General features: G+C 49.3%; 1 protein-coding gene across 9 annotated transcripts; it reads right to left on the minus strand.

Annotated features, from left to right (window-relative positions):
- Positions 1-927: 927 nt before the first annotated feature.
- Arap3 (ArfGAP with RhoGAP domain, ankyrin repeat and PH domain 3) lies at positions 928-26,833 on the minus strand. 9 transcript variants are annotated; one of them, NM_001427276.1, is given in 33 exon segments: positions 928-1,938; positions 2,373-2,411; positions 2,636-2,773; positions 2,884-2,947; positions 3,711-3,746; positions 3,841-3,923; positions 4,148-4,281; positions 4,362-4,490; positions 6,581-6,695; positions 6,899-6,973; positions 8,281-8,349; positions 8,626-8,773; positions 9,624-9,729; positions 10,351-10,563; positions 12,633-12,796; positions 13,037-13,100; positions 13,710-13,929; positions 15,874-15,976; positions 16,074-16,221; positions 16,636-16,752; positions 17,365-17,500; positions 17,659-17,841; positions 17,982-18,067; positions 18,172-18,371; positions 18,818-18,924; positions 19,010-19,194; positions 19,276-19,396; positions 19,611-19,680; positions 19,822-20,013; positions 24,155-24,266; positions 24,365-24,426; positions 24,529-25,034; positions 26,774-26,833. In NM_001427276.1, coding segments are annotated over 32 exon segments (4,380 nt in total). In that variant the 5' UTR covers positions 24,816-25,034; positions 26,774-26,833; the 3' UTR covers positions 928-1,464.
- Between the last annotated feature and the right edge of the window lie 23 nt (positions 26,834-26,856).

Consider the following 26,856-nt stretch of genomic DNA (forward strand, 5'->3'; position numbering starts at 1 on the left):
AGTGCTGGAATTAAAGGTAAGTGCTACAACCAACAGGCTTCAGTTTACATCTTACAGCCATTGCATTACGGAAAACATTTTCCTTCTGTCTCTTTCGATAAAAGAAATGCGATTGGTAACTCAGGAGATTCAAAAGCCAGTAGAATTACACAAGGTATTTATTGCATATTCTATCCTTGTCATGGGATTTCTAGTTAAGTTCCAAAAAACTGAAGATTTATGGCTGAGAAGGAAAGGCCGGAAGCAGTTAACTGTGAGGCTAGCAAAGGCTTGAGCCAGAAGCTGTAATGAGAGGCTTCTCTCTGCCTCCTATGTCCTCAGAGTTTTCCCTATTGTTTTTTGTTTTGTTTTTAATATTTTGGGGGGAACAGGATTTCACTATGTAGCCTTGGCTGGCCTGGAACTTAACTCTGTAGATCAGGCTGACTTTGAACTCGAAGATCCCCTTGCCTCTGCTCTTGAGTGCGGGGATTAAATGTGTGGATCACCATTCTCAGCCTTTGCCTATCTTTCTGCCTTGCCTCTCCTACTTCCCACTCCTTGTCCCAGCTACTTCTATCCTCCCACAGGGCCAAGACTTTTGCCACTGCACAGCTTTAGTGCCTGCTGCCTGCCCTGTCCTGCCCCTGCCCTCTCCTGCTCCAAGTACTCCCCTTATCAGCTCCTTGCCATTGCTTCTGCTCCTCAAAGGCTTCTACCCCATCCACCTAGTGTAAAGGGCACATCCACATTAGCTCAAGCTGTCGCTGAGTTTAGTTTCTTTGAAGCACTTTGAACTGGCCTCTGATTGATGTGTGTATTTAGTTTCCTTTCTGTAGGCTCCGTAAGAGCAAGGACCCTGTTTGATTTGTTTGTGACTTGGCGGCACCAATTAGGTGCTCAGTACAAACTTGTTGAATGAATGAATGTTGTTGAAAAAAATGAGCCTTTCGGTTCCAAAGTTTATTAATAGTGACCTATTGCTTTTCAACTCCCTCTGGGCCCCAGCTCCCAACACCAATCAGCCACCCCATTCCAGGGCCTCAAGGCAGTTCTAGCACATAGGGAGTAGAATAACATAGATTTGGGTATCATGCTTCCCAACTTTCACTTTCCTCTAGTGCAGTAAAACCATTCTTATGCCGCAAACCTCTCACTGAACCCCTATATCAAATATATACACCAGGAGCTGCTCCTACTGAGGGAAATATCAGGGCTCCTAGCTCAGAAACAGTTCGGTGTTCACCCCTCTCCTTATTTTAGTGACTTCATAGTATAGACAAATAGGCTGGGCCCAGAGAGGGGCCATGATCTTCCCTGAGACACACAATCTCCAGGGTTCTCAGTCCAGTGCTCCTTCCATGGTACCATACTGGATCCCAGAGTCATCCATCCAGGGCAGAAGATGCTCCCAGCAATTGTCTGCCACGGTGAGAGCCTGGCTTCTCCTCTGGTTACCTTCCTCCTCAACTGCTGGCCCTGGGGTCATGTGAGGGGCTGGCTGGAGGGTGGATTGGAAGCGCAGGGGATTTGGGTGGGTAAGCTGGGTGTCTGTGTTGGAAGGCTGGTGGGGCTGGGGGATTGAGGACTGGTGGGCTGGGAAGGACTTTCTGGACACGTGGCAGGTTCTCCTTTCCTCAAGATGAGGTTGTTGAGCTCCTGGAGCAGCTGTTCCTCTAGGGACCCTCGTGCCTGAGGACTGCTTTTTGAAGGGGGTCCTGGAGGAGGCTCAGGTATCCTCTCCTCCTGGACCAACATGCTTGCTTTGGTGAGGGGGGTTTGATCAAAGGACCTCTGGCTGGTAAGGGGTGTGTCTGACTTGGTCGACCACTCCCATGTGGAGGTCATGTCCTTGGTAAGCTCAGGGAAGGCCCCAACCTCCTCATATACTGGCTCTTCATACACAGGCTCCTCCAGCTCATCTTGCTCCTCCACAGACCCCTGAGACGATTTCATTGGCTGGATGGAAATGAACAGCAAAGGGTGGGCACGATGTCAGAGTCACTGTGTTATTAATCCTTGGTCATGTTCTTCCTTGAGTCAGACACTACAAAACACTTGACATATATGAGGTCACAACAACCTGTACCAGTGGGTCATGCTGAAGGGGAGTGAGATGCAGGGGCTAAGCTGCCCTCGATCACATAGTACAGAAATGGTAGTTGACGAGGCTTGAACTCAGATCTGCCTGGCTCCTGAATGCTTTCCCTCAACCCCTTTTCTATTTATAATTAATTTCTCCTTTCTTCATCGTATCCCTCCTCACTGTCCTCTGCACATACGCATGCACTGATGGCCCGCATCAGAACAGACATGGAGCACACCAGGGTTTGGGCAACACGGAACACGTGGAGGGCAGGCAGACACACAGCCAGAGCAAGCACAATACTCACAAAGAACATGGATAAGGTTCTCCGGTTGTGCAGTCGCCGCTGGACCCGGGTAGAGTGGGGATGAAGGGAGGGAGAGACAGAGACAAAGTGAGACCTGGCAACAGGAGGTGCTGGTGGGAAGCGAGGTCACAGAGACTAGGGACAAGAGGGTCGTGGTGAGTGGGTGGGGCATCTGACATACAGGCATACTGTTTCCTCCTGCAACAGGACAAGGGTAAGGGCAGGGAACAGAAGCTGAGGACATGCTGGGGCTAGGGTCTCACCAGGGTCTGATTGGCAGAGAGTAGGGTGGCTCCACTGTCATCTCCTCGGATGGGCAGCAAGGGCATAGTGCCAAACTTCTGACGGGCAAGGTCAGAGGAGGAATGACGACGTAAAACCACTGACTGCTGGTCATCATGCTGGGGAGATAGTGAGCTGTTGGCACTAGTGGACCTGGGTGGCACTGGGGGCTGTGGCTGGACCCCAGAGGCACCAGAAGCCCAGCCTTCAGCCTCTTCCTTCTCCTCACCTGGGCTTTAAGGATGCTTGTGGTCCAGTCCCACATCTCCTCCTCATCAGTACAGGACAGACAGCTGTGGGTGAACAGAGTGGAAACTGAAGGAGTCCTAGCATCGAGCATGGAGGAATGGAGAAGATGGTAGAGGAAGAGGACAGAGCGGGGCTAAGGAGAGAGCTCAGTTGGTATAAAGTGCTTGCCTTACAAGCATAGGGATAAGAGCAGATCCTCAACACCTGTGTCAGAAAGGGGGGACACTAGAGAGATGGCTTAGTGGTTAAGAGCACTGGCTGCGGGGTTGGGGATTTAGCTCAGTGGTAGAGCGCTTGCCTAGCAAGCGCAAGGCCCTGGGTTCGGTCCCCAGCTCCGAAAAAAAGAAAAAAAAAAAAAAAAAAAAGGTCTTCCAGAGGACCTGGGTTCAACTCCCTTCACCCACATGGTGGCACTCAACCATCTGTAATCCCAGTTTCAGGCAATCTGATGGCTCTGCGGGCACCAGGCATACACTGGCACACAGATATAAATTCAGGCAAAATAACCCATACATAGAACTGTTCTTTAATTAAAAAAGAAAAGCTGAAGCTGGCATGGTGGCTAGAGCCTATTACCCCAGTGCTAGGGAGGTGGAGACAGGCAGCTCTCTGAGACTCCCCAGCCAGTCAGCCTTGCCCAAATGGCAAACCCCAGGTCCTAGTGAATGACACCTGAAGTTGACCTCTGACCTCCACATGCATGAGCACACACGCATGCACCCACACACGCATGCACGGTCAGATGGTCAGACGAATGGACAGACAAGGAGCAGGGTAGAGGCAGAGAAGAATCCAGGAGGTACTCACAGGTGCATCTTTTCCAATATCAACGTGAAACCCCATCTGAAAGGCAAAGGGGACCAGTACTTAGGGTAACTAAAAGTCAGAGAGGTGACAGCAGGAAAGCCTTAAGTCAGGACCAGGGAGGAAAACTCACAGTGTTGGAGGCTTTAACTTCTTACGGATTCCCAGGTAGACCTTGGCACCTTCCAGAGACCACTCTCGTTCTGGCTTCGAGCTCTGAAAACATGAGCAGAGGCAGTAAGATGGAGACATACAAGAACACCATGGTTAGGAAAATCACAGGTGCACTGGGTATGTGATCATAGAATAAGAAAAGTCAACGTCAGGAATCAATGACATTAGTGAGGATTTGGGCTGTGGGGTCAGGGGTTGGTACAGTTATGGCTCTCAATGCCTGATTGTCCATCCAGCATCCCACCCCTCTAGCCCAAGGGCATCACCTTCTTCTCCTTGAGTAGCAGCAGGCATCGGCCACGCACCAAAAAGAACCTCTCCTGGAAACGGCTTCCCAGCAAGCGAGGTGGCTCCTCACGGCACCGTAGCAGCCCCACCCGTGGGCTCTCCCGCCGGACTCCTGGACACAGAAAAGCAATGCTGGGTGGGGACTCTCGGGAGAGGGGCCTAGGGGATGCTGGGCTGAGGGAGGAGGCTCACCTGTGAAGAGGCAGCCAGCGTGTGCCATAGAGACTTTTCTCAGAAGCAGAGAGGCTGAGCAGGGCTCTGGGAGCTGGCACCATTGCAAGGCCTGCTCTAGAACCTTTTCTTTGGGGTGTAGTGGCCTCTCTGAAAGGAAATGTTGAGGCAGGTAATAATCACAAAAACTAGCCAAAGCCTGAAGGTCCCATCTCACCTCCCACTAGTTCATTCATTCATTCATACACCTATCTAACCACAGCCCTGAGGCTACACCAGGTACCATGCTGTCCTTCCGATTCAACGGTGAGAAAGATACATAGGCAGGCCTTCTACAGCCTAAAGAAGGAGCCAACAGTAGACAACCAGTTAAGCAAAGCAGCAAAACAGAGGCCAGTAATGACTTAAAGATGGATGTTTTTGAGAGAGAGAGAGAGAGTGAGAGTGAGTGTGTGCCTGTGTGTCTGTGTGTCTGTGTGTGTGGTGTTTTCCTGGAATCTAGAGTTACAGGCAGTTTGTAAGCCACCCAGTATGGGGACTTTGAACAGATTTCCAGTCCTTTGCAAGCCAGTCCAGTAGGCACTCTCAACCGCTGGGCCATTTCTCTAACCCCCAATAATCACTTTGAGATAAATAATATTTAAGAGACACATGGGGAAACAAAGGCACAAAGAGAAGAGCAGGTTAGCAAGGGAGGTAGGCTAGTTGGGCAAGGCCTGTTAGAAGCTGCATTTGTAGATGAAGCTCATCAATCCATTTGAAAGATTAGGCAGAGCAAGCTGTACCTAAGATGTGGGTGATCTTTTTTATTGACTTTTTTTTATTTGGTTTTGGGATGTTTCTTTGTTTTGAGACAATGTCTCACTGTAGCTCTAGTGGCCTGGAACTCTATGTAAAAAAGACTGTCCTCCAGTTGCCTCTTCCTCCCTACTGTGGAGATTACAGGGGAGCACCACCATAGCTCCAGGTAGGATCTTATAGGGTAAAAAATGTAAGACTATACCTAGGAAGCGTAAGGCCCTGGGTTCGGTCCCCAGCTCCGAAAAAAAGAACTAAAAAAAAAAAAAATGTAAGACTAGATGCCAGGACTCAAGAAATTGTTCTTGGAGGATCTAAACAGCAACTACGGCCAGACTGGGGATGTATGCAACTGAGTGATGCATGTTTGCCTTTCATTCTCAAACACCTATGTTCAGTCCTCAGCTTGGTGGAGAGAGGGTACTCTGTGCTCTGGCAAAGAGCCAGGTCAGAAGATGGCTGCTGTGAGATGATGTCTGAGAGATAAGCGACAGTCACACAGTCAAGGTTTTGCTGCCCTAGGAACCCATCAGAAGGCTTTAACCATAGCAACGGCATGACCTGGTTTATGCTTGAAGTGTTCATTTGGTTGCTCTTCGAAACTAGATTGGAGAGAGACAAGAAGGGAACCCTGTCCACCAGCTCTCCTCTGTCTAGAACCATGCATTTCAGTGGTTCATGTTGGGAGGCAGAAAGATAATGGTGATTGTGACCAAGATGGGGAAATGACAGAAATGGAGAGGAATGATTGACATGAGGGCTGTCCACATGACTAATTGGTGAGTTGAATATGAAGACCAAGAGCGATGGACATAGGATTCTGGACTTAACAACTGAGTGAACTATGGTACTATTTGCTGAAGAAGAAAAACCAGAAAATAGTCTGGGCTATTGGAGGAGGGGCCTAGGAAGAGAAGAAATGCCAGTCTTATGTACTGAAATGCCTGTGAGAAGAGGAGGTGCCAAGCAGACAACTGGGTATGTAAGTCTAGAGTGCAGGGAACCAGAGATAAACAGTCAGCCAGGCATGCTAGTGTATACCTGTCATCCCAGCCCTTGGGAGAAAGAAGCAGGAGGATTTCCATAAGTTCAAGGCCAGCCTGATCTACATAGTGAGTTTCCAGTCCACTGGAATGAATTTGGATGTCAGTGAGGTATTGAAAGCAAGAAGAATGTAAGAAGAAAAGAAAGGGTCCAGGATTGATTCCTAGCCCTCCTAACACTTCAATTATGGCAAAAGGAAGAAAGGAAGCTCCTTTGAGATAGGGGAAACCTTTGCCAAAGCCAAGAGAAGAGGATTAAGAAAAGGAATTCATCCGCAGTGTGAACACCTTCTTATGTGGGTGAATGGACTAGTAAAATGTCCGTTACATTTGCTAACAGAGAGGTCACTGATGACCTTGGTCATGTGTCCCCACACACAAATGTGTGACCATACTCACCAAGCTCTCCATGATCAAGAATTTCAAATGTCACCCACAAGTCTGTCCCTGATGCTGCCCCTCGCATCTCCAGCACCTGGTTAGTCAGCTCCTCAGCAGTCAGTGTTGGGGACACCTAGCATACAGACAGCAGGACCCACACCCATTAGTCAGTGTTGGGGACACCTAGCAAAGAGACAGCAGGACCTACACCCATCAGTCAGTGTTGGGGGCACCTAGCATACAGACAGCAGGACCCACACCCATTAGTCAGTGTTGGGGACACCTAGCAGACAGACAGCAGGACCCACACCCAGCCCCAGATCCCTTAACACTGACCTTTAGGGTGACACAATTGTCTGGAAGCTGCTGTTCTATATAAACCTCCATGATGAGGTCTCCCGCCTGGGACAACTGAGAGCGAATAAAGAAGGGCAGGGAAAAAAAAAAAAAAAAAAAAAGAAGGGCAGGGAAATTACAAAAATGCCAAGATGCCCCCTGTGTACCTCCCCCTACAAAGATCTCCTTCCAGCCCCCACTACCAGCATGGCTTGGGCCTTGGAAAGAACTCCAAGATGAAGGGAACTGCGTGTTTAGCTACATATGGTGCCACCTCAGACAATGCAATACAACAGCTTAAGAAGAGGCCTGCAGTCAAGACCCCCTGGGTCACTTCTCTACCACTCCCCTACTATAATCTACTATGAATAAAAAATTCAAAGGCCTCCTTTCTTTTTTGGAGAAAAAGTGAGACTATCAACTTTATGGAGTTGTATGGTACTAAAATGAGATTAGAGGGGCCTGGAACATAGGATGTCCTCAGCAGTACTTACTATTGTATTTTGTAAAATACTCTTCCTGCCCCACCCCATATCCCCCAAGGCCTCAGACTGGCCTTGAAATTTGAGGGGTTGGGGATTTAGCTCAGTGGTAGAGCGCTTGCCTAGCAAGCGCAAGGCCCTGGGTTCAGTCCCCAGCTCCGAAAAAAAAAAAGAAAAAAAAATTTTGAGACAGGGTCTCATTAAGACCCAGTCTGGGGGTTGGGGATTTAGCTCAGTGGTAGAGCACTTGCCTAGGAAGCGCAAGGCCCTGGGTTCGGTCCCCAGCTCCGGGGGGGGGGGGGGGGGGACCCAGTCTGGCCCAGCTTGTTATGTAGCTGAGGATGACCTTAAATTTTTAAAAACGTATTTATTTTTATTATTTACATACATTGATGTTTTGCCTGCATGTGTTTCTGGAACTGGGGTTATGAACAGTTGTGAGCTGCCCTATGAATGCTGGGAATTGGACCCAGGTCCTCCGGAAGAACAGCCAGTGCTCTTAACCACTGAGCCATCCTTCCAACCCTGACCTTAAACTTTTGATCTTCCTGCTTCTGCCTTCTAAGTGCTGGGATTACAGGCATGTGCAACCATCATGCCAGGTTTTTGTGTGGTTCTGGGGATCCACCTAAGGGCTTCTTCATACATGCTAAGCTTAATACTCAGTAACACTGAGAAAGTGACAACTGAAGAACCCCCCCCCCCCATGGTGGAGTGAATGGAACAAGTACAGTACCCAAAACACTTCCTTCCTGGGGATTCCCCTGGCCACCAAAGAGCCAAGGGTCGATGTGCAGGAAGACAGGCCAAAAGGAAGTTTCCTTTAGTGGACAGAAGATGCATTTCCTATGGTGATGTCCCTCCGGCCCCACCCAACAGTCTAACATTAGGGCATGTTACCTGCACGTCCTTCCAGGTGGTGATGAGACTGACTTCCAAGTCAATCTGAGCTGCCTGGTCGGAGTCAATCTGCAAAAGGACCAAAAGTGTTTCAGGGCCAGCTAGGGAAGGAGAGAAAGCAGGGCAGATATCAAGGTCAAAGGGGAACTGGATAAGAGGCCTGGAGGCCTGCAGAGCCAGGAATCAATAACGAGAGGATGTTGGGGTTAAGGTTGTTGGAGAAGGAAGCCCAGGACTCTGGGAGGAAATGACCAATGTAGACATAGGCTAGGGCTTTGGGGATGAGGGTCTGAGTCCACAGGGGTGGGGCAGAGAGGTTGTCTGTCAGGGTCAGGGAAGCCTTACATCGAAGACAGAGATGTAGCCATCGATGAGCTCCTGCAGTACCCGGACCTCATGTTCTCCCCTCCCATCTGTCTGGAACACACTAGGTGCAAACAGTAGGGCCAGGTTTCGCGTGCACATCTGGTTTAGAGCCGCACACTTCTGCACCCTGCAGAGAGGGACACCATAGTCGTGAGTCCAGCTCCTGCTCACCACTTCACCAACACATCCATTAATTTGGAAGACATTTACTGCACCTCTACTGTATGTCAGGTGCTGGGCTAAGTGTGGGGTACATGTCAGTGGATTAGACAGTATTAGCCCAAGGAGCTTTGAATATCTCAGACACAGCTAAGGTGTGGCTGATCATGACTAGAGCTGGCATCCGTAGTTTTTATGTAAAGGATAGGCAATAAATATTTTAGACCCTCAGGCCATATACTTGTAACTTCACAGCTCAGCTGCTGTACTGCAAAAGAAGCCATATAGCAGACATAAATGAATGGGTGTGACTCTGTATTTGGCAATACTCTGTACTATATAACCAATACAGCATAACCTGGCATGCATCCCACATCATAAACCCTTTCTCCTAATAGACAAAGGTGGGTCTGCATCTTAATAATCTTTATTTCTTAGAACCAATTCCTTACTTGTCATAGACTAATAAAAATAAGTTACATTGACTTCTAATCATTTCTGAAGTTTTTAACATGCCATGTGCTATAATAAGAATTTCGCACAGGTTATTTCATTTTACTTTCCTACAACCTATCAGGTAGAAACTTCATTACATCACCTTCCTGTTGAAAGCAGGCAGACCGAGGGAAAGTCCCCTGGCTAGAAAGGGAAAGCCAGGTTAAAACCCAAGTTTACCTCGTCCCCAAACCCATTCTCTGAACCTTTAGTTGCAACACCCTCATAAAACAGATATTAGTGACATAAGTTAATCAATGAAGTTGTGGCATTGGTTTGAAGTGATGAGGGATCAGGAAAGGAGGCTAACCTCCCATACTGACCGATACAGATGCCCAATGAGGGTGGCCAGTGTCCGGCGGTTGACTCGAGGCAGGCAGCTAATCACTTCTTTGTACTTCTCCAGGCGCTGATTCTTCTGGGGAAGCTCTAGGGACAGAGGGAGGAGAGTTGGAGAGGAACCAGGAAGAGAGAGTGAATGCGGACAGCAGGGATATTCTGAGACACAAACCCAGGATGGATGTAACTCTTTCTGCCTTCTACCTCCCTGAGAAGGTCAGTTTTTGCCAACCTGACACAAAACTAGAGTCACCAGGGAAGAGAGAACCTGGACTGGGGAATTGTCTCCATCAGATTGGCCTGTGGACACCTCTGTTGAGGCATTTTCTTGATTGAGGATTGATGTAGGAGGGCCAAGTGCACTGTGGATGGCCATTTATGGGCAGATGTAGAAAGAAGACTGAGCGGGCCAAGGGGAGCAAGCCAGTAAGCAGTTCTCCTCCATGGTTCCTGCTTGAGTTTCTGCCCTGGCCTTTCTCAGTCATAGATTGTGATACAGAAATGTTAAGCCAACTACAGCCTTTCCTCTCCAAGTTGCTTTGGGTCTGATGGTCATCATACAATAGAAAGCAAACTAGAACATTCCCCAAGCCAAGTTTCTGGATGATCACCAGGATGGGAAATGTTGGGAAGGGAGCCCCCCAGTTCCACAAGAGAACTTTGTGGATACTGGTGGAGAAAAATGGGGTCCAGGGTAAGTCCTGGAAGTACCTGCAGCTTCTCTCCATCGAGGCAGCAACCTAGCAGAGGTCACGGGGTCATCAAGCTCTCGAAAGAAGCGTTTGAGTGTGTCAGTAACATCTTCTACAAAGTGTTCCCGTGGTCTAAGCTTCACTGACCGGGCATCCCGCCTAAACTCAGCCAAGAGTCGCAGGCTGCGGGCCCGAGCACCTCCTTTCCGATATACACCCTCCAGCCGAAGCCCTGAAAGCAACCAGCAGTCTCTGTTAGGTATCAAGACTGTTAGGACCCTCCCCACGTATGTGGCTGTTAACGGAATCCATGGGTGTTTAAGTTTCTTATATAAAGTGATGTATTTATATATAACCCTACATATATCATCTCTGGATTACTTATAATACCTAATACAATGTAAAAGAATGAGAAAAAAAGGATACTTGGCCAGTACAATATTTTTTCATATTTTCTATCTTTAATTGGCTGAATATACAGATGTAAAAACTGTGGCTGCAGAGGGCCCGGTGTACTTCTGGTGCCTCCACAGTAACTCGTGAGCACACACAGAGTAAAGAAAAAATTCAGTTCTTTCCCCATACACGTGCTCCTAGCTAAGGTCTCAGGTTGAAAGCAAATGCCTTTGGGTGGGGTTTGTTTGTTTTCTGTTTTTGAGGAACTAGGAAAGGAAACCAGGGCCTCGAATATCCTAGGAAGATCTTGACCTTGAGTTGAGAGTCAATGAATCAATCATATACCTTACATAAACTGCCTTTTTAGAGGACAAAGCATACCAAACAAGCGTTTTGTTGTGTGTGGTGGTGTTTTTCTCTTTGTTTGGTTTTTTTTTTTTTTCTTTTAGATTGGTTGATAAAAAATCCTGTGCCTAGAAGTTCAGGGGACTCTAATCCTGTCTCTCCCTCGGGAGAGACACTGAGACTCTGTATTCAGCAATTAAGTGTTTGCAGTGGCTTTATAGACCATAACTCCTGCAAATAACCAGAGCTGATGATGTTTATTTTCTTAATACCCATCTTCCCAGTAGTCTGTGAGCCTCAGGATCTTCCTTGTTCACCGCCACCTCCTGACAGCCACATTCTAGCACCTGAACCAGTATCTATCAAACAAGTGTGGCAATGCAGACCTTGGAGGGGAAGCTATGTCCATCTCAGGGCCTTCTCTTAGGGTCTCAGACTGAATTCCTCAAATAAACACTAGGGAAGCTAAAAAAGGATCCAGAGACTGGTGATTGAGATGTCACTGAATGAGGTCACTGCCAAGGCGGGGAGAATGTGGTTAAGCCACTGACTATCCATCTCCCGTGACTGATAAAATATAGCTCTTCATAGGGTCATAAAGGTGTCTTTTTTTTCTCTCCGATATTGAGGATAAAACCCAGGACTTCTTACATGCCTGGTAAAAACCTGACCCATAATCAATACCTTGCAGGGGGTGGCGGGGAGTGAGACAGGGTTTCTCTTTGTAGCTCTGACTGTCCTGGAACTCTTCTCTTTAAACCAGGCTGTGTCTACCTCCCTGGTGCTGGTGTTAAAGGCATGTGCCACCACCACCTGGCCCTTTTTGTATTTTCTATTTTGAGATAAGGTCTCACCAGGTTACTTATGCTGGCCTTGAACTGAGACTCCTTTTGCCTCAAATGACCAGAATGGTGATTTCAGGCCTGTATCAGCAGGCCTCGTTGTTTTGCTTTGCTTTTGTTTGGTATCTCAGTTGGTTTGGGGCTAAGAATTGAACCCAGGACCTGTAACCTCCTTGGTTTTCTATGAGTTTTCTTTTTCAATATCCAGCCTCCTAAAAAGAATTCATAGGGAATGTAGATTCGTTGGGCCAGGCTCTGTGAGGAATTCAGTAGGCGGCTGGCAGTCACTGACCCTTTAGTCTTAGATACTTTCTCCCATACAATTATTCTATTCAGACCTTCAGGGGTCTTGCCTCATAGGTGCCTCCTCCCAGTTCACCACATGGTTGGATCCTCACATATCTTGTGTTCCTCTCACCCTCTATGCCTGTGTCACTTCTGAGCAGGGACAGCCTACCAGACCCTGTACTCCTTGTTTCAGAGACCCCATTTCATTGTCACACTAGACTGAAAAGTGAAGATTATTGGTTTCATTTTATAGATGAAGGAACTAAGGCTCAGAGAGTTACATCGTCAGCTGGTATCAGTTTTCAGGTAACACACACACACACACATACACACACATACACACACACACACACACACACACACACACACACACACACAGAGGCTTCTCCAACCCCTCCCACTAGCTCTGGGTCAGCCTGTGTCCACTCACCGTGCTGCGTGACAAAACTAATGCAAGCATCCACTATAATAGGGATATCTCCCCGGCTCATCTGCTGCTCCTGCAGGCCCGTTCCACCCCCTCCAGCAGCACCTCCAATGGCCGTGTTCCACGCTGCAAAATCTAGCCTGCCTTCCCCCTGCAAATACAGGGTCCTGAGACCCAAGAAGCCTGAGTTAAGAGCCAGCTCAGAGATCAGACGGAAGCCGAGAAGTACATAGAGGTGAGTTACCAGAGTTACCAGCAGGGGGCAGCAACACCAAGCCCAGATAGTTTCCTAACTGAGGAAGCAATTTTGAGGAAACAAGCCAACAAGCCGTGAAGGGTGAGAGGAAGCAAGCCGTGAAGGGGTGAGAGGAAGCTGGGTTCAAAGAGTCACAGGTGTAGAATATTACCTTCCTGTCTCTACAAGGACCAAATGCTCCTTTTTGTCTGGAGTGTCGGCTGCAGAGACCACGCCTGTAGAAGAATCCTTGAACATTATCATCAACATCATCACAGTGAAGAGTCTTAGGCAGTTAAGGTGTATAGGTGCCCATTAGCGAACACTTATATCCGTGCTACATAGGATTGCTCGGAAGCTAAATAAGTGCCTTATACTGTTTGCTATAAGATGGCAAAGCTGAGTTAAAACCCAGGTCTCTTCTTCCCAGAGTCCCACGGTACCGTTCTAGCATGTTCCTCTTTTAGAAGACAGCAGTCCTTCCTCCTAGTCCCCGACCAGCAAATAACATTTTTTTGAGTATGTAAAGTTGTCTCCTGCCAGGTTCTGTGATAAACGTTTTTGTGTATTTCTTTATTTGAACCCCACTCCAGCCCTTGGAGAAAGGTCTTACTATGATTGTCCGTTTTAAGATAAGGACACAAAGGCTTGGAAGCCTGGAATAGCTCCTCCAGTGACACACAGCTAGGAACTGATAGAAACATTGTCTAAATCTAGGTAGTTTCACTTTATAACTTGTATCTGAACAATTACATTCTACTCTTTCCCGTGAGACACCCCCACCCCAAAAAAAAGTCCAGTCTCGCCTTTGCCCACCCTTTAGCCCTGTCCACACCCCTGCTCACTGATCTCCTGTAGACGCCGTAAATGCACCATGTCCTCGGGAGCAGGGGGTCCAGGGCCGGGCGCTGGGCACAGGAAGAGATGATCACCACGAAGGAGGCCGAACCCTGACAGCCAGAGACCAGGGGCCAGGCCTGCGTGGGAGGGGGACCGTAGCCACAGGCGACCCATCCGCAGCAGCCCGGGGCCCAATAGCTGGTGACAGCTGAGCGGGGAAAACCACTGTGGAAGCAGAGGGCAGACCGGGGTGGGAAGGGAAGGTGGGGAAAAGACAAGGGGTCGGGGAGCAAATGAGAATGAGAAACCACGAAAGGAGAGCAGAGGAAAGGGGGAGGAACTGTGCTGGGGAGACACGGGGTGGGGGCCGAGGGCGGGACCCCGGGGAGACCTGGGAGAGGCCCAGGAGAGACCCAGGGAGAGGAACAAAAGGCACGAAGAAATTCAAACAGGAGACCCTTGCGTGGCTGCCCTGCTCCCTAAGCAAGATGGGAGAGAAAGAGGAAGTAGCCAGCATGTAATACTGAGGAATCACCATGGTTGGGCAACCCTCCCCGCAGGACACTATGGAAAAAGGGATGTTTTGGAGTCCCACTAAAGCTGCATGGATTTAAAAGAAACAAACTAGGGGTTCTATTATTTTTTGGTTTTGTTTTTTAAGAGTTCGGACCTGTTACCAACACCTTCACTAAAAACAATTTAAAAAATTAACTGCTAGAAAACAAAGATGAACAAAGGTGGGAGCTGGAGAGATGGCTCAGTGTTCTACGTTACTCTTGCAGAGGACAGAGGTTCAAATCCCAGCACCCACAAGGTGACCCATGACCATCCTCAACTCCAGTTCCAGGGATCTAATGGCCTATTCTGACCTCTGTGGACACTGTGCATGTACAGTGTATATACATATGTACATACATAATACATACATGCATGCATGTCAAACATTCATATATCTAAAGTAAAATAGATAAATGTAAAAACTATTCTAAAAGACATTCAAGCCCTTAACTTGTTAAATTAGGCTTGGCAAATTAAATCATTCTGCCAAACTGCTATGAAAGATTCAAAATGCTTCCTCTTGAGTTCTGTACATATCCTATCATGAATTGAAACAAATAATCATGAGACCGAAGTACAGTGAGAGGAGTGTTGCCTGCAGCAGAGATGAGCACGGGGAAGCCATAGCCTCTGGGCATGAGAAGTCGCTAGTGATATTCGGGGTAGCAGCTTATCTAGGCAGCCATAGGGTTAAGGAGGCGAAGCAGGCTGCATACAACTTCTGAGAAGTTGTCAGGAGGGAAGGAAGGCACACTGGGGTGAAAAGTTGAAGGTGAACAGGAACTTAGGGAAGAGCTGTTTTAGGGTGGGAGAGATTGTCGTCATCAGCAGCATTGCCACCGCCATTATTTCACCGCCCACAGACAGAGGCTTACTGTGTGTGGGCTTTGGATGTCACCTAATCCTCATCCCCAGGGGTGAGTCTTCACACCCACTCTGCAGACTCGGAAGAGCTCCCCGGGCTAAGTTGTAGGACTCAGATCTCAGGATGTCTGGCTCTGAGCCTAAACTTTTTACTTCCAGGAAAGGAGTAAGATTCAGAGATTGACTCGCCGAAGTATGGAGAAGGTACAGTATATGAATGTGGCTATGGCTGGCCATGGTGGCACGTGCCTGATATCCCAGTGCTCCAGAGGCAGAAGCAGGAGGATTGCTTAAAGCCTGAGGCCAGGCTCGTATACATAGCAAGTTGCATGTCAGCTAGGGCTACCTAGCAAGACCCTGTTTCATTAAAGAACAACACCAACAAAGGAGTTTTGCCTGTTGGAGTTAAGAGCACTGACTTCTCCAGAGGACCCAGGTTCAAATCCCAGCATTCACATGGCAGCTCACAGTTGTCTGTAACTCTAGCTCCAGGGTCTCTGACACCATCACACTGACAAATGTGCAAGCAAAACACCAATGCACATAAAATAAAAATAAATTTAAAAATCTTGAAAAAAAACTACCTCCAAAGGTTGTCGTGAGAACTAAACGAGTTATTGAGTGGGCCTTTCTTAAAACACAGGCTTGGCACAGAATAAGTCATCGCCAACTCTGCCTGGGAGTGAACTATGCTGGGAGGAGATAGAGGTGGACACCATGAGCTGCTGGAAGGCCTTGCCTTCTCACCTTGCCAACTGCGCTGATCCAGGCCTCTAGACTGTCTGCTCCATCAGTGGCAAAATGCTGAATTCTTCCCCCAGTGAGGATGAGTTCAAAGGAAAAGGGGAACCTGCAGAGAAGACCAGGTCAGAAGGACAGCGGGGGACAATAAAGGGGCTACCAAGGGGAACACTAGCAAGATCAGGGGTGGAGAAGAAGAGTGTCACCTGTCAAGGTCACCTGAATCAGCAGGTGGGGGACTTATGCCCAAACATACAACATCCTGGGGCTGGAGAAGGCTGAGGGGTTCAGAGCTGCTCTCTGAGGCAAACATTTCCAGAGCAGCTCCCAGCACACACCACAGGCGGGGAGGAGCTAAGTGGAAGAGAGATGGAGTAGCTGTCATTCTCCCCATTGTCACTTCATGTCAAGCCTTCTTCTATGGTTGATACTACAGAACCTTCCCAGTAACTCTACCAAGTGGGTTTGTATTGAGTGCTGCTCTGCAGATGGGAAAACTGAGGCTTAGCCTCTGGGCAGCATGAGGAAGGAGCAGAGAGGATACTTGACCCAGACTTTCGGACGTCAGAGAAGAATCTCTTCAACTGTCATCCAGGGCTGCGACCTGATCTTGTCCCTCTCTCATCCCCAGCATCCCAGCCCACTGCAGGGCACTTTGCTATGCCAACTCTGTCCTCCTGTCTCTCTGTCCTCCTGTCTCTCTGCAGCACATTCAACACCTAACCTACTCTCTGCCCCGTCCCCTCCCATCTTGGGGCTCCTGCTCACCGTCCCGGCCCCTGCGAAGGGGTGGGGCTCCAGCCTTGTTGCTGATGGGACCACAGTACAGGAAACCTCTGTAAGTGGCAGGCACCACCACCTCATTGTATACTCCAGGGGAAGAGTCTGCGAGGGGAAGAAGTGATCAGGTGAGGACTGTGTATGGATGGCGTGACTCCCTATGGAAAATGCATCCAATAGAACCAGACCATGGGGTCTAACTCCACCCACAGCAGGGAATACATCCCAATGGGGGTGAGCCCCTGACCACTCCGACTGGAAAAGGGACATAAAGATGCCACTAGCCCACTGATTGCCTACTTTTTCACCCACCAGTCACCCAAACAGCCAGGCAGCTCTAGTTGGACACTTCAGAGCATGGCCATCTTTTAAATGTCTTGGCCTATCTGGCCTGACAAATGGAAGCCAACGTCATTAAACCAACCATTCATTTGAGCATAAGAATGTCCCCAGGAAGATGAAACCAGTCCTGCAGGTTGATGCTGTCAGAATGGTAAGGTACTAACACCTGGGCACATCCTAACTATTATGGGCAGTGACCTCAGGCCTTCATCTGTCACCCTTTGACCTCAGGAAGTCTGAGGGGTTGGGAAACTGACAAGCCTGACATTGCAATACATGTGGCAATGGGGAAAGTGGTGCCCTCTTGAAAGAAATGAGTCACAGGTAGAAGCTGAGATCTCCTAGGGAGAGAAAAGAGTTACTTAGGAAGATGACCTGAAGGGAGAAGGCTAAGCAAGCTGCCATTGAGGGCTGAAGGAGACAAGGGTTCCTCTCCCTCAGAGGCTTCAACACAGAGGAGCTGGGTCATGTTCTTTAGCAGGTTGGGTCCCACCATAGCTGCACACAGTGCCTGTAGAAAAGGAAGGATCTCCGTCAGCCTCATACACAGTCCAAGAGCTCCTCAAGGAACAGCCTTTAACACCAAATGCAGTCTTTATTACCTATGTCTAGGCATTCCAATACAGACTTCATCCCTGCCCCCCCATGACACCAACCTGTCTGTCCTACCTGTAGAAGCTGGCTGTGATCTGGATGCCGAGGGTGGGGCTTCCGGTAGAGACCCAACTTATACTTTCGGGAGATGAACTCTCCTCGAGGGCCAGGGGCTGCATCTGGATGTAGCCCTTCACCTGGGGGGAGTGCCCCTGCCCAGAAGCAATTGGCACGATCATTTCCCAGGACAATGAACAACTACAGGAAGGTAAGAGGCAAAAGATGAGTGACCAGAACCCAAGGGTCTCCAAATGGCCTAGTCCCCAAGCTGGACCCAGAGTCTACTTTTGGATGCTCCCTGTCCATTCCTCCCCCTCCTCTTTCCTCAGATTCCTCACCTGCACTATCTCATTAGTCCAGACGCTAGTGTCCAGCTTCAGGCTCTGCACCTTGGAGATCCCAGAGCCCAGGGCCCGGTGCTGACCTGTTAGAACATGAAAGCCATGTGGCAGAGAACTCCGAGTCCTGCCCCAAGTCCCCCAGCTCCATTATTCTCATCCCCACTTGTGCTCGAGGCCCACCTCTCACCTGCACACTGCTTGCAGATGACTACCCCCAGGTTGACAGCAGCCCAATCTGGCCGGGAGGCCCTGCAGTCTGCGCAATGCCGGTTTGCCGGGTTTGACCAGACCTTCTCAGCCACCTCGTAGTCAGACAGGGTCTCGGTTACTGCTTCTTGTAGAGCGACTGCCCAGCTCTGTCGAGCCCCCCCAGACTCGGCTGTGAAGCTGAGGGGTGGACAGCCAGTCCATGGGCATGGACCTCCCTCCACATCCTAACCTAATGGCCATTCCTACAGAGCTACTAGAAGTCACTTCTGAGCTGATTTTTTTAAATTGTTATCGGGGTCTCATCTATTTCAGGCTGGCCTCAAACTTGTTACATGTTTGAAGATCACTTTCAACTTCTGATCCTCTGGCTCCAAGTGCTGGGATTAGAAACATACACTGCTATGCCTCATTTATGCAGTGCAGGGGATCAAACTCAGGGTTTTGTACATGCAACTCTGGCTACATCCCCTTCCTCTCCTGACGTCTTGACCTTGCTCACTGAATCTCACCACCTTATCATTTATCCCCATTGATATTCATTGGAGGAGGCCTCCAGCCTGCAGCACCTTTGTGATCTCCCTTGAAAAGACCCTACCCTTGCTTTCCACCAGTCTAGGCCCCACCTGAAGCAGCGATGGGGTGTGAGCAGATCAAAGCTTCGACTCTTGGTCTCCCGGACACTGCAGCCTTGCAATTCAATGAAGCAGATCCCAATGCCCAGTGAGAAGGCCTAGCAGAGTCAAGGGCACACAACATGGTGAGATTGCAGAGTGAACTAGCCAAGCTCATCCCAGCCCCTGCCCAGCCCTCTTTACCTGCTCACTCTTGTACAGTGCCAGCTCTCCAGGGATCAAGGCAGCAAACACCTTGGCCTTGTGTCCACGCAACTCTAACATGCCCGTGCGGAGGGGTCGTGGTGGGTGAGGGGGTCGGGGGTGGCCCAGGAGGCGCTGCTCCTTCAGGCAGGATTGCAGTGTAGAGCACCATATGTCACGCTGAGCTGGTGTGGAGGAGAGGTCAGCCGAGTGCATGCTAACCTAACCTCCCCTCTTACCCTAACCCAGTGGGCCCTGACCCTCACCCTCACTCTCTGTGCGGAACACAAATACTCTCTGGCCGGTAATGACCTGGAATTTGTTGTCCTTGCTGCTTCGGGTCATCTCGATGGCAGTCAGAGGGATCACACCTTTGGGGAAGGGGTCCTGGAAAGAAAACCCAGTGACCCATGGGGACAGGGACTGAGCTACATGTACTGAACTTTCATGCGATCAGCATTCAATCCACATGGTTACAGCTGCTGAGTCAGCTACCTCAGATGCTGACATCTGGCAGCTATGGCCGCCCTTCTACGATGGGCTTATCTCTCAGGCCTATCTTTCTCTCTCTAGTATCCATGTAGCAGCTCCAGTCCCCTACCTTGTCACTGCCAAAGTACATCAGACTCCTTCCGTTGAACTGCACGAAACGTCTCTGGAACACATAGTTTCTGTAGAAGGAAGACGCTGAGATCAGTTGAGTGTTTGAGAAAATGTGCTGTAGGCAATTGATCACAAGGCCTAGAACCAGTTCCCTACCTCTCCTCCCTTTTCCCTTCCCTACTCTTCCCTAACTCTCCCAGCAGCCCTACCCCTGAGGCGAGAGCTTGTCCAGCCAGCCGCTGAGCAGAGGCACTGGACGATCTGCTGTGGAGGAGAAACTGGCGTAGGGCGAAATGAGGTCATCACTGGTCTCTGCATCCTGGGTGGGTAGCGAAAGAATGGAGTCCCCAGGTAGCTCGAGGCTGGCATAACCAGCATCCTCCCGTGTCTCCCGATCCTGTCTGCTGAGCGTTATGGGTGCAAGAGGAAGGAACACAGGTCAAACCAAGCGCCCTCCACCCCTGCCCATAACACCTAAAGCATGTGTGGCAGGTGCGAGGTTTGCTTTGTAAATAAGTGGGATAGAGAAGCTGGCAACCCAAGAGGGTTGCCATGAAGCTTCCTCCTGAGTGTGCTTGAGTTTTTCTGGTTAAAGGTCAGTCTCTTTCCTCTGGAAGAGGGAAAGATGGGCAAGTGCTTTCCTGCCATGGCTGCTCGGAACTCATCAACATATATTACTGTTGTTGCTCTCCAAAATGTCCCTGGCTTTCTCTCCCTGAATTAGTTCCCCTCAGTTCTTACCGGTGTGAAGCAAATTGCCCAACTGGTCACCTGGTCAATTTTGTCCTCCCTCCCACAGTCCATTCTCTCAAAGCCAGCAGTGCTCATTGGAAAATGCAAATGAGGTTACTGCGTTCCTCTACAGGAAACCCCTCCATAATGCTCTATTCACAGTTAGGAGAAACTCAGATTGCTATGCATGGGGCTGCAAGTTACAGCCAGGTTCCTGTAGTTTTAAAAGTTCCCAGGTTATGGTACAACTCAGGTTGAGAATCACTATTCTACCTTGTTTGTTTCTTATTGCACTGAGAAATTGAAGCAATCAGACAAGAACCCCACAGACTCACAGCGCCAGATCAATCCGGTTTCACACACATATTCTGCCTACCTCCTGTGATTGTAATAAACACCTGTCTAAAGCCAGACTCTCCTCCGTGCACTGGATCCCACAACCTCACCTATGCAGGAGACATCACTGTGGATTCTCTCACCTTCCCCTCCATACCCTTCTCCACCAAGTTGTTCTTACACACTTACGGACACATACAACATTCCACAGAACAACTGCTTCACCTCCACTTCTACCATTAACTGTCCAAACTATTCCAAAGCTTGATTCTGTTCCTTCCGATACTTTCTACTCTTAAAAAAAAAAAAACAAAAAAACAAAAAAAAACAAAAAACAAAAAACAGGCTTTCTTTGTGTAGCCTTGGCTATCCTAGAATTCACTCTGTAGACCAGGCTGGCCTCAAACTCACAGAGATCCACCTGTCTCTGCCTCCTGAGTGCTAGGATTAAAGGTGCCAGGCTTCTCTCCCTTTTCATTTGTTTGTTTTGTTTTGGGTTGGGTTTTTTTGTTGTTTTTGTTTTGTTTTGTTCCTTTGTTTTTTGTGAGACACAGTTTCTCTTAGTAATCCTGGCTGTCCTAGAGCTTTGCTCTGTAGACTGGGCTGGCCTCGACTCACAGAGATCTGCTTGTCTTGCCTCCTGAGTGTTACACCCCCTGCCTTCTATTTTTTTTTCTTGAATGCACCAATCAGACTCTCTTCCCTTCCACTCCTAGTCAGAGTCCCCTGTGACCCTCCATGATCCCAGAGGTCAGTTCTGTCCCAGCTTACTAAGAAGCAGCAGACTGCTCAACAACAGGACAAGGTTGGACTCTCCCTCCTCCTGTGCCCTCGGCTTCAATGACATCATCTTCTCCTAGCTCTCCGTCTCCTTCTCTGGCTATTTTGGTTTTGTCTATTTAACGATTCTTCCTCTTCCCCAAACCTCTGGATGTAGGAAAGCACAGAGGCTCTGGACTGGGTCCTTTTCTCTCTGGGTCCTCTAAATACTAACAGTTTCCATACTGAAATCTCTGGCTCAGATAGCCCACCCAAACAATAGGCAGATGTGGTCAGCAGTCGTACTTATTGCCTCTTAGATGTACTAAACATCTCCAATTTCATATCTGAAGCAGAGTTCCCGGCCAATCTCCTCCCTCCTGTTTGATGCACAGCCTCCCTGGCTCACATCACAACTTCATGAACTCTTAGGTGCTCAGAATCATGATCCCGTAGAAATCAACAAGGACTCTGTATATAATTTAGCAACTTTTAAAAAAAAAACAAATATTGAAGTTGGAGTGATGGCTCAGTCATCTCTATTTCTGTCATTCCAAATCTTTACTCTAGATTTGGTCAAGAGCACTAGCTGCTCTTGTAGAGGACCCCCCAGCACCCAGTTTCAGGGGATCCAACACCCTCTTCCAGCCACTGTGAGCACCAGACATGCAAGTGCTGCACAAATGTTCATGCAGCCAAAACATTCACTGCACACAAAATAATTTTTATGTTTTTAAAAATAATTAATTTTAGTAGTCCATATTTTATATAAGCCGATAGATCCAAAACATAATATTTTAGTATGTAATTAGTGTAAAAACCACTGAAATAGAGGCTGGCTCAGTGGATAAAGTACTGGCGACATGAACGGAACAGCATGAGTTTAGATCCCCACCACACATGAAAAGCCAGGCACCATGCAGGATGGCTGTAGGCCAGCACTGAGAAGCAAAGGTGGTTTGATCCCCAGGGCTCGATCACTGCCCAGTGTAGCCAAACTACACTGCTACACTCCAGGTTGCTAACTCCAGGTTCAGTGAGAGATCCATCTCAAAAAAAAAAAAAAAAAAAAAAAAGATGGAAAATAACAAAGAAAGTCAACTGATGTCCTGATGTCATCCTCTGGCCTCCACACATGCATGCACGCGCAAGTGTTCCTGTGCACAAACATATGCTCACATATACATACATCCCACATGCACAAAAAAAAAAAATGACTAAGATAGCTCTTTCTGTATATGCTGTGTTTCTCTAGCATTATGTTTTTGGCAGTGAGCTCTGGTAGATGTTCTACATTTCCAGCATGTCTCAGGGCAGAACAGCATGTTTCACACGCTCAGTGGTCACGTGTAATGGTTAGTGGTTACCATTGGGACAGAAGAGGCCCATGCCGAAGCCCTCAAAGTTAGTGTGGCTGCTATTTTCCTCTCAGACAGCAGTAGAACATGACTCTGCACGCTCAAACTGCTGTCACTTCTCACCAACTCCTTCTCCTAGGTCACTGCAGCAGCCCCTCCACCTGCTCCACCATTCTTTGCTCCCACAGCCTTCTCAGTACAACTCTCCAGCAGCTTCCCACATCACTAAGTGTAACAGTGACCATGACCTTCCCTGCAGGTCCTACCCACGGGCCTCTTTACCTCTGCCATCAGCCACCAGACCTGGTCACACCCCTCCCTTCCCACTGCACTCCATCTCCCAAGGCTGCATTCTCAACCTCCCCTCTGCCAAGGATACACTGTCTCTAGAACTCTCCAAAGCCAATTCTTTAGTTCAGGCCCTTCAACTTTTTGCCCAAATGTTATCCTCAATGCCCTTCCTCACTCTTCCTCCTTTCCCCTCCCTCTCCCTTCCCTTCCCCTCTTCCTCTCTCTCCATTGTATACCATGTGTCTGTCTCTCTGCCTGTGCACTCTCACGCAACCCAGAAAATAATGTCGGATGTCTTCTTCGGTTGTTCTTTATTTGGAGTTCATCGATTCACTTAGAATGACTGGCCATAGAGTTCTAGGACTCGGCCTGCTCACCCTTCTGGCCCTGAGGTTATATGTGCATACTGCTGCCTGGCTTCTGTATGGTAGTCCTGGGGACCCGAACTCAAGTCCTCATGCTTTACCCATTGAGCTGTCTCCCCAGCCCTGTTTGTATGTGTTATTGTTTTTAATGGTCTAATAACTTACTGAAAAGTTGCAGAACTTTATAATTCCCCCACCCCACCCCTGCTCTGGAAACCTGTTCAACTACATTTTGTAAAAAGTAACTATTGCTGGGTAGTAGCACAGACCTTTAGTCCCTGCACTTGGGAGGCAGAGGCTGGCTCTCTGAATTCAAGGCCAGCCTGGTCTACAGAGCGAGTTCCAGGACAGCCAGGGCAACAGAGAAACCCTGTCTTGAAAAATACCAACTTTGAGCATGTAACAGTGCTCCCTGTTTGCTGAAAGGGAAGATGTACGTCTGAATTTTAATTATATGTCTATTTGCTTGTGTGCTTCTCTTGTGGTCTGTCCCACCTGTTTATTCACAAGCTGCCTGGGAGCAAAAATCAACAGGGGGGACAGTTATATATATGTCCTGCACCTTGAGTGCCTACCAGTCACTGAGGGAATGAATGCTCAATGTGCATTTGATGAATAACTACAAACATAGCCATCATGGCTAACCCAACTGCTCCTTAAGCTTCCTTCGTCTTTCCACCACTGTCTTTCCAAGGACTTACCTGTGTTCAGCCCTTTCCTGACAGACACCTCTGCCATCTCTTCTGTCAGGGACTCCTGGGACCCCCACAGGCTGGACACCATAGTACAGGCAACCAGGATCCATAATGTGCACTGTCAGGGTGAGAAGAGGGGTATTGAAAAGAAAGAAGGGTTACGCGGAAGTGTCTGAGATGCAGGTGGTCACGATCCCTCACCAGCAACCCATTTACCTGTGCCTGTCGTGGGCCTGAAGGCAGGGGTTGGGACAGTTGCCTGGGAACTGTCTGGAGTCCTGAAAGGAAATTCTATTGGTTATTAAGAGGGGACATCTCTCATGCCCTGTTGATCTCTTCCCCTCCTCAGGATCAGATCCCCAGATAGAAAACCAACTCACAGGTCCTGAGCTGCCTGGGCCCGACCTCTTAAGTCCAGGCCAAAGTAGATGGCATTGGGCATCATCTCCATGGTATTCAGGGCTGAAGGCTGTTCAGAGGAAGACGGAAGGACAGGAGGGGACCTCTGTGTACACTCTGAGTTCCTGGATACTTCTGGATTCCAGAAGATTGGGTTCAGTCCAGGCTTCTGGGCATTGGCAGGGTTGCTGAGCCCAAACACCGTTCTGGGCTTAGGCACAGGCTTGGAGGGTTGGGCATCAGGGGCTGGGCTGGGAGTTGGCTCCATGGCACTATCCAGTTGAGAATCCAGGAAACCTTCAGCAGAGCCTGACTGCAACAGGCGCAAGATGCGTTTCCGGTGTCCAGTAGCACTGATGCCCAAATGCCTCAGCTCCTCATGGCCCAGACGTTGGGCTGCACCAGCTGTAGCTAGGCCATGCCGTCGGAAAGTGTCTGCATACTGCTCCAGATGCACCGCAGCCAACCACACAGCGATGTCCAGGTCCTGAGGGGCAGCCATGGGCTTTCAGGCCATTGCTGGGGGGAGGTTCAGGGTGAAGGGAGGGCTCAGGCTGAGATTCCCCACTCCCTACCACAAAGTCTGAGGCCTGGAACAGGGGCACCAGCCTCTAAATTTCTTTCAAAGGAGAATGCCCAAAGACTGTGATCTGGGGACAGAACCATGCCAGAACATAAAAACGGACTCTCTCCTGACAGGAACTGAGGAAACAGAGGTCCATGCTCACAGCAAGCTATGCTAGTGTTGGTCCCCAAGTGCCTGCCTCTCAGCTCTGGCCCTGCTTTCTGTGCACTCAGCTGGGTGAGCATAGAACAAGATGTTGGAATGCTACAGGGCAGGGCAGGGTGAGGAGGTAGAGAAATGGGCCATGGAGGTGACCAGATCCAGCTGCACAGTAATACAGGAGGGGGCAGGCCAGAGAGGGAGGAGAAATAGACTCCACTCACTCTGGTTTCCAGAGCAGAGGTTCAGGGTGGACATCCTAATCCTGGTCATTCCCAGTCCCTCCTCCCCTTCCACCTATTGTCTATCCTCAGACTTCCTTCCTGTCCCTCTAGGCTGGCCACCCCCACATCCTGCCTGCTGTGGTTAGGCTGCCCAGAGGGCCCCAACTAGTCCCAATGTGGGGTCCTGGACTGGGCAGAGGCCACTTAGGAAAGAGGGATGAGTGGAGAATCTGGCCATACAATGAGTACCTGAAGGGAAGAAACAGTCGAAAGTGTTCTTTATTCCCTACCCACATATATGCCTGCACACACGTGTGCACACATGTGCACACAACACACACACCCAGACTCAGATGTGTGAAGACATACACATAAACACACACTCAGCTGTGCGAAGATACACATATGCGTACACACAGAGACACACAAACTCGAACTCTGCATTGTGAACACACACATACACATGCATACACACACACACACACACACACACACACACACACACATATACACATTATTCAAACCTTCCTTTTCTGAGCCTGCCTTTTCCCTACCCTTGTTTGTGATTCGGTCTCCATAGCCGTTGGGCCAGCCTACCTCTAATCCTGCTCCATACCCTCCGGCCATCTCAGATTCGGCTCTACCAGAGTTTTCAGCTCTGTCCGGTCCTTGTCCCTACCTCTACCTGCACCTTTCTAAATTCACTTTTGCCCCACCTCCACCCTGTATTCACTCTGTGTTATGAAATTTGTCAGGTCCCATACTTCTAACCAAGTCTTAAGTTCTAACAGTGGCGCTGACCCTCCCCTCCCCTCCCCTCCCCTCCCCTCTCCTCCCCTCCCCTCCCCTCCCCTCTCCTCCCCTCCCCTCCCCTCCCCTCTTCTCCCCTCTGTTGTTGAGCTCTATTCCCAACTGTTCCCATTCCTGTTGCTCTCCTATTGATTGTGTCCATACCCAATCCCGGCTGGGATGTTAAGCCTCTGGGCCCTGAGTTAGATTCCACTTTCTTGGCGGCTCAGCCTGGGCTCACTGCTTGCAGGATAGAGATGGCCGGTGCGGGGGCCCGGACCAAGCAGGGCATTGGGCTTGGGGGAGGGCAAGAAGGGAGGAGGCAGAGGCCCAGCACTAAAGAGGGGCAGGTTTGCGGCAAGGAGGAAGGAGAGGAAGGGTAGGAGACGACACTGAGGGGCCCAGGGAGCCCACGGAGCCCACGGAGGTCCCGGAGGAGGTGATAGAGTGGAGTCTGAGAAACTGGGCCCGAGGGCTCGGGATCCTCACCTCGCTGTGGCCTCCGTCAGCTTCAGGGTGCCGGCTGTGCAATCCGAGGCTAGGGGGTCCGGCCGTGTCAGCACCGCCTCCCC

This window comes from Rattus norvegicus, chromosome 18 (assembly GCF_021556685.1).
Source record: "Rattus norvegicus strain SHRSP/BbbUtx chromosome 18, alternate assembly SHRSP_T2T, whole genome shotgun sequence".
Lineage (NCBI taxonomy): Eukaryota > Metazoa > Chordata > Mammalia > Rodentia > Muridae > Rattus > Rattus norvegicus.

Excerpts from the sequence above, each read along its gene's own strand:
- Arap3 (XM_087593082.1), bottom strand. The coding sequence starts at position 25,049 with ATGGCTGCCCCTCAGGACCTGGACATCGCTGTGTGGTTGGCTGCGGTG. Across the intron at positions 19,195-19,275 it reads GTTCCGCACAGAGAGTGAGG|CTCAGCGTGACATATGGTGC; the intron begins GTGAGGGTCAGG and ends CCTCCACACCAG. Across the intron at positions 12,797-13,036 it reads GTCCTTGTAGAGACAGGAAG|GACCCTGTATTTGCAGGGGG; the intron begins GTAATATTCTAC and ends CTTGGGTCTCAG.